The sequence below is a fragment of the Bos indicus x Bos taurus genome, chromosome X (assembly GCF_003369695.1).
Source record: "Bos indicus x Bos taurus breed Angus x Brahman F1 hybrid chromosome X, Bos_hybrid_MaternalHap_v2.0, whole genome shotgun sequence".
Taxonomy (NCBI): domain Eukaryota; kingdom Metazoa; phylum Chordata; class Mammalia; order Artiodactyla; family Bovidae; genus Bos; species Bos indicus x Bos taurus.
The window spans coordinates 114,625,979-114,638,820 of NC_040105.1; the positions used below are offsets into that span (position 1 = coordinate 114,625,979).

The 12,842-nt window shown below is 43.1% G+C and overlaps 1 protein-coding gene across 8 annotated transcripts in view; it reads right to left on the reverse strand.

Annotated features, from left to right (window-relative positions):
- Window positions 1-2,506: 2,506 nt before the first annotated feature.
- The window catches only part of AFF2 (AF4/FMR2 family member 2), a 534,465-nt gene continuing 524,129 nt past the window's right edge, over window positions 2,507-12,842 (reverse strand). For all 8 annotated transcript variants that reach the window (XM_027533311.1, XM_027533308.1, XM_027533305.1 and 5 more), the window contains 2 exons: window positions 11,390-11,580; window positions 2,507-7,124 (listed from right to left, as the gene is read on the reverse strand). In XM_027533311.1, the coding sequence (XP_027389112.1) occupies window positions 7,003-7,124; window positions 11,390-11,580 (313 nt within the window). In that variant the 3' untranslated portion in view covers window positions 2,507-7,002. The remainder of the gene's footprint in view (window positions 7,125-11,389; window positions 11,581-12,842) is intronic.

Below are 12,842 nucleotides of genomic sequence, written 5' to 3' on the forward strand. Positions count from 1 at the left end.
AAGGAACAGCCACAGCCACCACGATCACCAGCACAGAACAGAACAGAAACCAGTCTCTTCTTGGAGGAGCCTATGGATATGGCAGTCAGCCCATCAAGTGTGTTCAGGGGAAGAATCAGAGGGATCTTCTGATCCCCAGGGGCATTCTGAGCACAGTAGCTCCACCAGGCTCACTTTTAAATGGTTTATTTTATCCAAAGACAACACTACATCAAACCATTTTTAGAAGCATTATTTATTCTGAGTAAAACAGGAATAAAAACAGCTATTTGTGGAATTGAACAAATGTGGGGGATTTCATCTCAGATGTTTCCCTTTCTAAAATACCCAGAGAGTAGAGTCATCCAGGAAGAAAACTACTTGACAAACTGTCTTGAGGCAGAATCAATCTCATTTGTAATATTTGTGGGTGAATATGATTGATTCATGAGGATGGTTTTGAAATAGAAAATCACCAGATGATGATGAAGACATTTCTAGCTCTCTGTCTCCATGCAAACTGGTCCATGGCCTTGGGGGACACCAAGTCCCCGTGTGAGTGTGACAGCAATTAACCAGACCCAGATGGGACCATACCCAGTCAGGACAAATGTTGCAGGAATACCATGAGGGGCTTGAAGAACCCCCTGCTCAACCATGTTATCATGCTGGTCACAGAAAGAACTGCAGAGGCAAGGGAGATAGAGAGGGGCCGGAAAGAATGCATAAAAGATACGGGTATCCTTCAGGGCTAACACTTGACTGTGGACACAGGCCCAGACAGATCATGGAAATGTTTAAAGAAAAATAGGATTTTACAGCAAGTTCTTCAACCTTTCCAGATACAAACCTCTTATTAACTGTAGAAGATTCATGGGACCAGGAGAACAGGTCCTTTGAGACTTTCTGTTCTACTCTCAATTGATTTATGATGAGGTCTAATTTGAAAAAAAAAAGATTTTGTGTGTGTGTGTGTTTTTAACAAAAACCTCGTTGTCTTAGAAAAATACACTGCACTTTATGTCTTCTTGTTTGTGTCACTGCTTTCTTTATATTGGGTAGAAAAGGGAATTGTTTTGCTTTGGATGATAATTTCTAAATATTAATCATGGAACTGATCCAGGAGACATTTTAGTTTTATTTCGGAGCAAGGATAGTAAATAGATACTTTAAATTAAAACATATGCTAAATAACTTCAATTACTAATAGCAAAAGCAAAAACCTTCTGAACAACAGGGAGATGGGAGAATTACTGAGTTGCCATATAGTAAGAAAACAACACAGTGCATTTTGAATTGTGCTTTCTCCACAGAGGGCCTAATGTTTTCTAACTAGATGAAGGCTGTCATTAGTAGGAGCAATAGTAAATCATTTATCCAAGTGACAGTTACAAGTTTGAAGTACTTACTTGGGCATTTTAATAATAATAAAATGATAATAATGCAATAATAACAATACTCACCTATCTTTATTTTTAACCAACCATGACAGTTTTCTAAGCGCTTATTTCACTTCCATTTTACCTTGCAGATGTGGAGACGACCCACATACTCCTGCCAATGCATCTGTGCTTTGGGCTCAAGAGGGCTTCATTCTCTCCAGCTTAAAACCCACACCTCCAGGGTCTCATCATAGACTATCCACATTTCCTAGAAGATTGACCCATATTTGAAAATGATGTAATAGTTTGTCATTAAAGTGTGTGTGTGTGTGTGCACAGAACATAAGTGTGAACTCTGAGACCCTTTGATTGGCTGCAATCAGTTCTGTGTCAGAGCTGGTTTGCCTGGTCTCCCAACTTCACGTCTATCTCTTTCCAACTCTGTGTTCAGTGACGTGGCTGGAAATAGGCTATGGTGGGAGCGGTTACACCATGGTGATTAGCAAATGCTACAAATCAACTGCTTTCTGTTCTTAGAGAGCTTGTTAAACGTTTAAGCAATGGATCACTGGTAGCATGTTGAGCAGATCAAAGGAGAAGCTAACTCTGGATCTGGGCAACATGATACCAATTCAGCCTCTTTGGGGGTTTCCCCAAGGCTGCTTCCTGCCCAAGGGCTCCTCTCCCATTGATGTCGTAAGTACTGCAGAACCACAGAAGGGCACCAGCATCTGGGGTAGGGGGGGCATTTGGCTGGCCTTGTGCACCCTGCTGGACCCTAGGCTCTGAGATGTTTCCCCTATTCAGAGATACAAGGGTGATGCAGGCCAGAACTGAACAGGTTGCAGTTCTGATTAAGCGCCTGATCCAGCAGCTGGCTTCATGCTGCAGAGGCTGGAGAATAATGATACCCTCAGTAGGAGCACACTAGTCCCAGCTACAAGCATCCACAGGGACATTCTTTCTTCACGAGGGTTCCCAGTTGGTCTGCACGTGGCACCTGACCAGCAAGTGCTGGTGGGCCCTGGGGGTGCTCCCTGCAGCATTGAGCCAGGGGCCTGGCAGCAGGCTTCCTGTGTTCCCCCTTCCCTCCTCAAAGTCTGGTACAAAACGAAGAGCCAACAAAATTGAGGTCACTGGCAAAAGAGTTTGAAATTTTGAATGATTTTTATTAAACACCATTAGTCTACACTGCACAGTTAATGAAACAGCAAAGCTCCAATCTCTTAGAACGATGATTGATCATGGATCGGAACAGCAGTTCTGTGTCCCCTAAACCCATGGTGAGCCTGATGGAGTCATTACCATCTCAGGTCAGAAGCAGAAAGGGGCAAGAACTGCAGCCTGGTCTGGAAGGGCTTCCCTACCCTCTAACCCCCACCCCACCCCCTCAGCCCTCCCCACAATGCAATTTTCTTTGAGTTGATGGATTACAGACGGAAACATGATGCTCTTGGGAAAGGGGGCTTCTAGGCTTGTGAGGAGGAGAACGGAAAAGGAATTCATACTTTTTCTTTCCCCGAAAATATCACATGGTAGGATTGACGTCTGAGACCAGCCTGTCCGATTAGCCTCCTGCCAGGGTCATTGCTGATTATCAATACACAGATGCCAGTTCTGTTGTTGGAGTTTGCAAACACCAAAGAGCAAATGAATCAGAGTTTCATTATGAGAATAAGGCTGTGCGAGTGGAAATGAGAACAACAACAGCAACAACAACAACAACAACGATAACGACGACGAAGAAGAATTTAGTCCGCCAGTCGCACAATAGAGCAAGCGACAACGGGCTCCATATTTTTTCCCCACAGAACTGAATCTGGGGGCGTGGAATCGACCCATCCATTCAATGCTGTGTAGCGCTAGTGTCTCGCCACACGTTTTCTCAATGGGGAGGGTGATGCTTCTCTAAGCAAGCAGTTCATTGCCTTACTGAGTAGTCCTACCCAGTGATCCAGTTTGGTGTCTCCCACCTGCCAGCTCGTGCAGGTGAATTTTATCATGTCTATTGCGAAATATGTGAGGACTCCACCCCCACATCTACATAGATTCTGCCTTCAGAAATGCTTTCCAACTTCAACCTCTGGGATGCAAATTTCAATAAAACACAATCCAAATTAAATAACTTTGAGAAAGATATTGAGAGGACAAGTATCTTCCCAATGAAGACGCAGTCCAACACACCTAGTAAGGTGCTATTCAAAGGAAAATTCATCCATTTGGAAACTCAACAAAACACATTTCAGCCAATGGTTTCAAATTGAGCAACTTGGTTATCGACCAGAGATTTGAATCATTTAATGTCATTACATGGAAAAAAGGCATCCCAACCTCAAGTCTTTGAAAAGTTAGCAGCAGCTAATCTGCTTTTCCAATTCTGTTATCCAAATAGAAAACTACTAGCATTTTCCCAATGAGATTATTAAGTAATTAACAGTCTACAGGCTGGCTAACAACATGCTCACGGCTAAATTCTACCCCGAGGAACACACTAGTATACTCTTTTCAAATTAATCCTACCTACTGAACTCAGACAGTAATATGACAAAACCACTAAAAAATCCAAGGTTAATTAAAATACAAAGCCAAGCCAATATCATAACATAAACTTGTCAAACTCTCTGTGGTTGGAGCTTGGGTGACAAGTGAAGGCATAGTGGTGGCCCTATGTGGGTCCCGTTTGCAGGGCTGAGATCCTTTTGTGAACTTGCTCGCTCGGTGGAGCTGCCCATTTCTTTGCCCATGACCCTAACTCCATGTGCTTTCTGTGAGATGTGTCTCATCAAGCCTCCATCACAGTCTGAAGCAGGATCTCTCACCACCATCCACATGTCTCATATCTCTCCCACAAACTGGTATACTGAAGAGGTTTACTTGACAAAATATTATTTCAGTCCCTCAAAATGCTGCACACCTACGACACACATCACCATTTACAACGTGATGAAAAGAGCGCCTAGAAAACAGCAACAATCCTTAATCAGGAAACTGAAAGATGTCTCATCTCCAGGGAGAGGAAGGCAATTCATCCTCCATGTTTAATTGGTTTCTGCTTTACAAATGGGTCTGCTAAATAATCAGGTGGTGATCCTGAGCTTGCCTGTCAGGTTTGATCATCGTGCTGCTGATCTGGACACACTTTACACTCAGCCACCAGAGGTGACACGTCAGGCAGCAGGCAGGCTGCTCTGCTGTCTCCCTGTTGTGTGTCAGGTAGGTAGAACGACTCACTGAAACTAGAGATACGAGTCTTTCATTCATGAGGCAATATACTTGTATCCCCAGGAAACTGTCCCTGTCTAGTTCCTGGAGGTTGAATTTCAAGAAGAATCTACTCATAAATCCATGATGGTCTAGGATCATGGCTAGATTGAACACGCAAGTCAGACCAGTGGGCTTCATTATATAGTCATAGTTAGGCACTCCACCTGGTAAGCCGTGGGAAACAAACAGAGACCTTGAGTCACTGCAGAGCCATCAGCTTCATCTGTGTAAGTGACACCCACTTTGGGTATCTGGAGTCGTTCATAGGATCATGCTCCTCACTTAAGAGGTTCAGAAAAGATTTCTTTTGGGTTGCATCGGTCAGTGTGTGTCTGTGTGTGTTAGGGTTGATGCTGAGACTGCCAACGTCCAGCTCAACCACACTGGGGGCATGAAAAGTGCGGGGTCAGCTGCTTGGATGCTCCCAGCTGTCGTCTTCACAACGTGGCCTCAGCCACTGGAAAACAACGTCCACAGCCCTTATAATACCACAAAGGGCCTTCAGCTCAAAGATGACCAGAGCGGAGCTCAAATCTGGCTCTTTTGCAACTGGGGATAATAGCTAACCTTGACAGTGAGAGTGTAGAGGGGATCCTTTGCTATTCCTATCACTTGCATGACTTGCTTTCAAAAATCATACAAGTTTGCATCTTTGATGGGCATGTATCTATTATTTATCTGGTCATAACTCAGTGAAAAGAATCCAATAATTCAGCTGATAAAAGGCTACATGGAATTAGATACCAGCAGGTAATTACAAGGAACTAACTAATGTATGGATAGTTTTTACCATGTGTGTGGGATTCTTCTAGTGGGTTGGAACCCCAAAGATGATATTTACATTGTGATGTTTAGGGACACAAAATGAATGTAGAGGATCATAAGGGGTGGGAATAGTCTCAAGTGACTCTGGAATATCTCCAAATCAATGGAACTGTTCCCCATCTTCAGAGCTCTTTTAAAACCACCCTAGGGTGAAGCACTACCCCAGCTCATTTTTTGTTAAAAGACTAGCTACAACTTAAGAGAGTTTGGAATTTTCATTGGGATTTTCATGGAAATGATTCAAGATAATATAGACGAATAAAATCAGTGATTGTATTTCAGTCAAAAGCTAATGAGCCAAAATCAAAAGAAACAAAAGAAAAAGGTAGAAGAAAACAGAAAGAAGTCAAAAGAAATTCTGTAAAATAGCAAATGTGATAATAATTGGGGAAGTCCATATTTTAAAGCCATTAGGAAGCAAACTGTATATGACTACTTCTAGTAGTGAGAACTTGACTTTGGTTTCCAGAGATTTGAGCAAAACACAGTTAAAAAAAAAAAAAGTCCTGCCAGTTATGGACCCACCAATCAACTGCAAAAGAGGCAGAGGTGTGCATTCCCTGGACAGTTGCCAGAGCCCTCTCATCTCTCGTCTCTAAACTGGGTTGTAGCATCTAGGCTACTAGGGCATGCACCACTGAACTGCCCTTCAAAGGAGAGCTTTACACAAAGAGAATCACGGGTGAGGATTTACGCTTCAAATCATGGAGTTCAAAACGACTTATGCCAGCTGATGCCTTAAAGTTGTTGATATAAATGTTGCCACTCCTTCTCATCCTTGACATTTTTCAAATAGAGAGTCAGGAAAGGGATACTAACTAAAAACTCCTCTGGCTGCATGCCAGAGTACCGTTCCAGAGTGGCATTGCTGTGCTCATGAATTTTCTTAACACTCTTAACTTTCCGATGTTGCTAAAATATCTAACCAGTGGGTTTCAACAATGAAAATTCTCATCTGAAAACTGAGTCTGTGGGAATCACAAAAGTTTAACAACGGATACTGAAATACGTTCTTATCTGGACAGAACAGCACAGTTTGGGGAATGGCTACTGCTGAAAATTTGAATCTTTGCAGGTCCTCTGTGTCTGCGTTCATACATAGACATATACATGACATATGACATATATATATATATATATATATACACACACACATACACACACACACACATATATGTATATATATATATATGACATTTTGTTTCACTTCTCAGGAACCTGTTCTCACAATTGCTTTCCATTCTTTCTTTTGGGTAGTGTGGGCCTAAAAAAATACTGTAGGGACTGTCATTCCATCAAGCACAAAACGATGGTGGGATCTGTGAAATGCATAGAAAATACAGAAAAATGACTAAGTGATAAAAGATACACTGCTCTGAAGGTGTAGTGTCCACTTACAATGACTTCTGTTTTTCACAGATATCAAAAGAAGCATCAAAACATACATAATCAAAGAGAACTTTCCCAAATGAGTGGAGTTCCACCAGTGCCCATCGGCGCTCTGGTAGAGGTAGCGTGATGGGTGGCAAGGCTGGAGATGGGGGCACAGCCACTACAACAAGTGGGCGTCGATGCGCAGCCAGCACAGTCCCTGGCGAACGTAGCGGACGAGATTGGTCATGCTGCTGTGCTGCGTCAGGGGCCCCATCAACGTGTCCAGATCGCCAAAGAATTCTGAAAATCAGAGCAGACCTTAGTCAGGCCTTTAAATGACAGCAGGGCCATAAGCAGCACCCCAAGCACACGGGCATTGGATGAGTTATTCTTGGTTCATTCATTCATTCATTAGACATCAATTTCCAGAGTACCTACAAGGTGATCCAAACTTCATATGGATATTAAGCACTATGGTTTTAATCTTTTGTTAGCTCCCCAAACTCCATAGCATAAATCATGTCTGTATTACTGTGATTAAGAAAACACAAATTCACTCAAATCTGTTAATTCATAGTAAGTTTTTTCAAATTACTATACATTTTCTTAGACTGTGACCTCTAAAAATACAGTACAATCCTGTGGAGGTTTGTGAGATACACACACATATATCACAATATGCATATATTACACATAAAATATATTTGCCTATATATTTACATATATGTTTATAGAAACATATATAATATTTATAAATTGAAAATCTACACATAAAGTTATATATCTAAATATATTTTATAAAAATATTGAATTTATATTTTTATATATTATAACTTTATAGTTAGAAAGGTGTCTTTATACAGAAAATGGTATATGATACCAAGCTGTTTCTCACTCTGTGTGTTATGCAATTGAAAATACTCTCTTTTCCTTTTGTCTAAATGAAGTAACTTCACTGATGTTTCTTGGCTTGATGTAGATATAACCAGTGAGCCTCGACCAGCATTAGCACCATCGGTATCTAAGGCCAAGTCACTGTCTAGGAGGCATCTGACTTGGTTCGTCTTATTCCTTTAGGGAAAGAAAATAACCTGTAAGGATCTGTCACACAGCATGTCCCCTGGCCCCCTGGGACATGGATGGTAAGAGTGCCTTGCTGATTCCCCCGCCAGCTGACTCAGGCAAGGAACAGCACTGAGCACCCCCTGCCACTAAGCAGTGGGACCAGAGTCTCAGCCTGTCTGCTTTGGGGTAGGGTGGGGGGAGTATATTGGAAAAATTCTTTGATGTTCAGAAACCAGCTAGGCTTCCCCTTTGTATGTCTGAATTGATTGGACTGACACTGTATTGATCTCCATAAGAAGCAGGCTCTTGTTCATGACAAAATGGCTCCTATGCTGGCTGGGGGTGAGGTATCTTTGCGGAGGGAGAGGGAGGAGGTGTTGGAGACTACCCTAAAGTGGTTGGGATGCTCTCCTGCCTTCCTGTAAAGCAATTTCCATGCATGGATTATGTGTGCTTGATTGCTCAGCAGATGGTGTTTCACTAAACAATGCATTGATTTTTCATGTTATATATAACATATGGGCTCCTTCTCCATGTATCAGGTTCATTTGATTATGTGATACTGTTTAACCTGTACTATGCAATAAAAGTAATTTCTGCTGATAAAGGAGTGAATTATTTTGGGCACTGAAAATACCGTCTTCTGTAATACAATATTAAGGGAAATGTTAAAGGATCCAGTTGCTGTTGAATGAATGTGAATGAGATGCCCCTTGGGTATTCTGCACACAGCCCATGGTGGCATTCTTAACTAAGTACCCAGGTCACCACTTTAATAAGTGCTTCAAGTTGGCAGCTGGGAAGATAGGGAACTGGGCTTCTAGAACAAAGGCCAGAGGGCAGAATCAGCCCTATTGGCCCATCTTCTGCAATGAGCCATCTGCAGCTATACAGGCACACAGACAGGGGGCAGGGGTGGAGACCTTCCACTGGAACAGCCAACCTCAGCAGTTTCTACTGCATGACTGGGTGGGAAAAGGTGCACATACATGGTGGTCTCTGGGGGGAGGAGAGTTTCACTCAAAAAGGAAGCGCCTCAGTTTCCACATATCTATGGGGACAAGACAGATGTGGGAAGTCCTTCACTCTGAGCAGCTCAGAAATGACAAAGTGTGTGAAACTCAAGGCCGCAAAAAGAAGATTCTAAACTAGGTCCTCTGTCCAGGCCCCTGAACAGCCTCTGGACCATGCCGGCAGGGTGCAGTGCGTTTATGCTGGTGGAGTGACAGAATCATGTTGACTCAGTACGCAGGGACTTGAACAACTCCCTGACACAGGTGCTGAAGACAAGATGAGTACCATCTCAATCAAACATCAGCCCAGCCACTACAGTGCTCCTGGAAAGTTCTGTAGTAAATTTAGAAGGAGTTACTTTACCAGATTTGAAAATGTATGCAATTATGAAGGAAATCCATAAATATTGAACTGCCCTCCAGTTGCCAGTGCAACATAAGACACAGAAGAGTGGAGGAAGATAATCTAGGCAAGACTTGAGATGCTTATGCCTTCATGAGCAATTCTAGAACTCGTGGATTGGCCTACTTGTCTGGGCCAGTTGTCTTTGGATTTTCAGAAGCTGAGGGAAAGTTAAGAACTGTCTCTTACTCAGATAACTGAGAACTCACTGAAGGTTTCTGAGGATGCATTATTAATTCTGCCCTCTAGATGGGCAGTGCATCCTGTAAGTTAACAGCTCAGACTCTGAAATCTGATAGTTCTTCATTCAATTTATGCTTTTAATATGATGAGCTGTGATATCATGGGTGAATTTCTGAACCTCATTGAGCCTCAGTTTCTACATCTAGGAAATGGGGATAAATGAGATGACAAATGATAAAACAGAGTACAGCGCCTGGTATGTAGAAACTGCTGCATGAACACACAGAAACAACACATGCAAATAACCCCAGGACTCTGTTAATAGTTGGGTCGAGGGTTGAAGTCCCAAATTATGGAATATGCTTTGATAGCCACAGAATCTGAATTATATGTCATCATATGGAATAAGGAAAGAGAAAGAAATATTTCTGGGATTTCTACCTTGCACCTGATATTTTATGCTAGCTGATTGACAAATCTTGTTTTATTCCACCCATCTCTTATCATCCTTGTGGGTAGTTTCATTGTCATCCTGTCTTCATTATATCCATTATAGAAATGGAAGCTCAGGAGTAGCTCACGGATTTCAGTAACTGTCTGAGATCACCCAGCCAGTAACTGACATGATTCAAGCTTAAATGATAAGGCTTCAAAATCTGCACCCTTTCTAGTTCTGTGGGACTGTTCCCCCACCTGCTGAGTGATCCCACAGTAGAGATGCAGCCCGGAGAAGGGGCCAGTAACTCATAGGAACTTCCCTCTGCATCTCAGTGGCCTGCAGCTCCAGCCTGATTCCATGAAATCCCTGTTACTGCCTGGGACCCAAGCCCACTCCATGCAGCTTGTACCATGTCATGTCCTGGCAGGAGCCACCAGGGTGTGTGGGCCATGAATTTTTTGTCTGTATCTGGCCAGATGTTTCTGTTGCTCTAAAACTCGGCTACTCTTTGCAATCTGATCTGAAAGACCCACATCTGTCCCCACCTTAACTACAGTGGGTCTTTTGCTAACTGCTGCTCCAGAATCATCAACGTCCACTGAATGGCCAGGGCCAAAGTATGGTTTCTTTGAACTTACTATCTTCATTAGGATAGTGAGACTTCAGGGTGAACCTGGGTGGCAGCTAGGGTCACAGATGCAGCATGAGTGGTGGAGGACCACTGACTCAGCCTCTGGTGAAGCAGGGTCCTCCCTGCATTTGTTTTGCAGCAAACCTCATGTGTTCTTATGAATGGGGCCTTGATCCTTCATTCAAAGTGTCAGTGGGTGAAAAACACTAGCTGAGCCTTGATGCTGGTTTCTGAATGCAAGCCACATTATCAAGTGCCCTGGAACTGATGATTATTATCTTCAATAATTAAAAAAATATATATTTTGGCTGCACCATGCAGCATGTGGGATCTAGTTCCCTGACCAGGGATTGAACCTGGGCCCCTTGCATTGGAAGCTCAGAGTCTGAACCACTGGACCCCCAGGGAAGTCCCTGGAGCTGATGAATACAATGAAGATAGAAGGCTGTGGTGCTACCTCACTTCTCTTAAAGAAAAAAAAAGCCAATAGTATCTTGATCCCAATTAATTTGCAAATCATTCTTTTTTGCTTTGCTTTGTTTCTCTATGTTGATCCTTATCATTGAGTGAAAATCTGGAAAAGACATTTGACAATACATCATAATTCATGTGACTTTAAGTTTTAAAGGAGAACTTGAGTCTAGATCTTTTCACTCTCTTCACAAAAACTGGTCACTGAGTCAACCCTGATCTCACCCTCTCTTCCCTCATCTAGCCTTAGAAATTAGACCAACAGAAAGAGAAGGTCATCATGAGAAACTCAAGCCCTTCAAAGCAGGTTGAATCCACCATGGCCCGAGAGCAACCAGGTGAACAGATCAGCATACTTACCTTTGTTCTCTCTTGTCAGTTTGTCAGCCATGTCCCAGTGTTCATAGCCCCGTAACACATTGCTCGTGATGTTGACGTGGCTGGCGGCCATGTGGTGAATGCGCTGTGGGATGGTGACTGGGCCGTTGTTACAGTTCCCCATTGTGTTGATGGGAGAGACGTTGTTGAGAGACACTGGGGATGGAGTATTCCTGGGGGATGGGAAGAGACAGGCCTTGTTAGGCTGCTAGGGGAGAGTGACAATAGCATTTGAGCCCTGCCTCATACTGGGACCTTTTGAGGACGTGATTTGCCACAGTGAGGTTTGGCATGATGAACACCTATGAAGCTTGCTCTCGCATCCCACCAGCTCTTCTCAGAGGACATCCTACAGCTTTCACCCACACAGTAGTTTTCCCTCTCCCCACTGTTTCTGCTTCATCAGACCAACCCACCCAGGGCTACAGTGCCAGGCTGTAGAAAGAGCCATCCTTCTCCTTTTCTAACTTTAAACACAGAAGTCTGACTGCCTTTGGCAACCATTGATGACTCTGTGCATGTTGCTACTTTGTTTTAAAATACCAGAGAGAGAGCTGGGTGAATCTTTCTCTGGCATTAATTCTACCCACAAATGTAGCTCTTACTTTGAATACATATAACAAGTCTTTTGATGTTCCAGAGAAAGAATCAGCTCAGAGTTATGATGCTTTCTCTACCTGCTGCCAGAATGGATATTGGCACTTAGAAAAACTTGATGTGCTATATTGGTCTGTTATCAAAATGTTTTGTGGAAACCACAGTGACAGTTTGCTCCAAATACAGTCACCACAATAAGCAAAGTATGATCCTTAAAAGGCCCCCAAGGAGCAGTAGTAGGGAAGCTGGAAATAAGTAAGATTCTGAATATCACTTTAGGATTCTTTAAGACCTGCTACAGGATGGCTGTTAATTGCTGACAGTTCACCTGCAGACTGGGTTATAAAGAAATGTCTTGGGAATTCCTACTTTGGGCAGTATCATTGTTTGGAGATAGATTTTTGTTTAATTCTTTAATATCAGTAACAAGAAGTCACCTGCTGGCTGCACTTTGCATGGAGGGCGAGGACTTAGGTCATGGACAGTCCCAAAGGCTGGGTTGCTGCCTGTGCCTACCAGCCAGGTCAATATACATCTCTGCTCTCCCCATCTTCTTTCAAACCTGGCTTTGAATGTCCAGTAAAATGCACACTTTATTATGATTGATCATTTGGGGGAGTAACAGAAATGGGAGAAAGCTGTTTCTGGGACTCCTTCTTCCTCCAAACACACTACTCCCATCATCAGGAACCTTCTCTCACTCTCCCTCCACTTTACCAGCCACTTGTTGCCAACTACATTCCAGGGTGGCTGTATTCCTCAGAGCCAACCTGCTCCTAGAATACATGTGCACCCTGACAGGCACCCATAGAAGATTTGGGGGAACAGCTACCCCCAT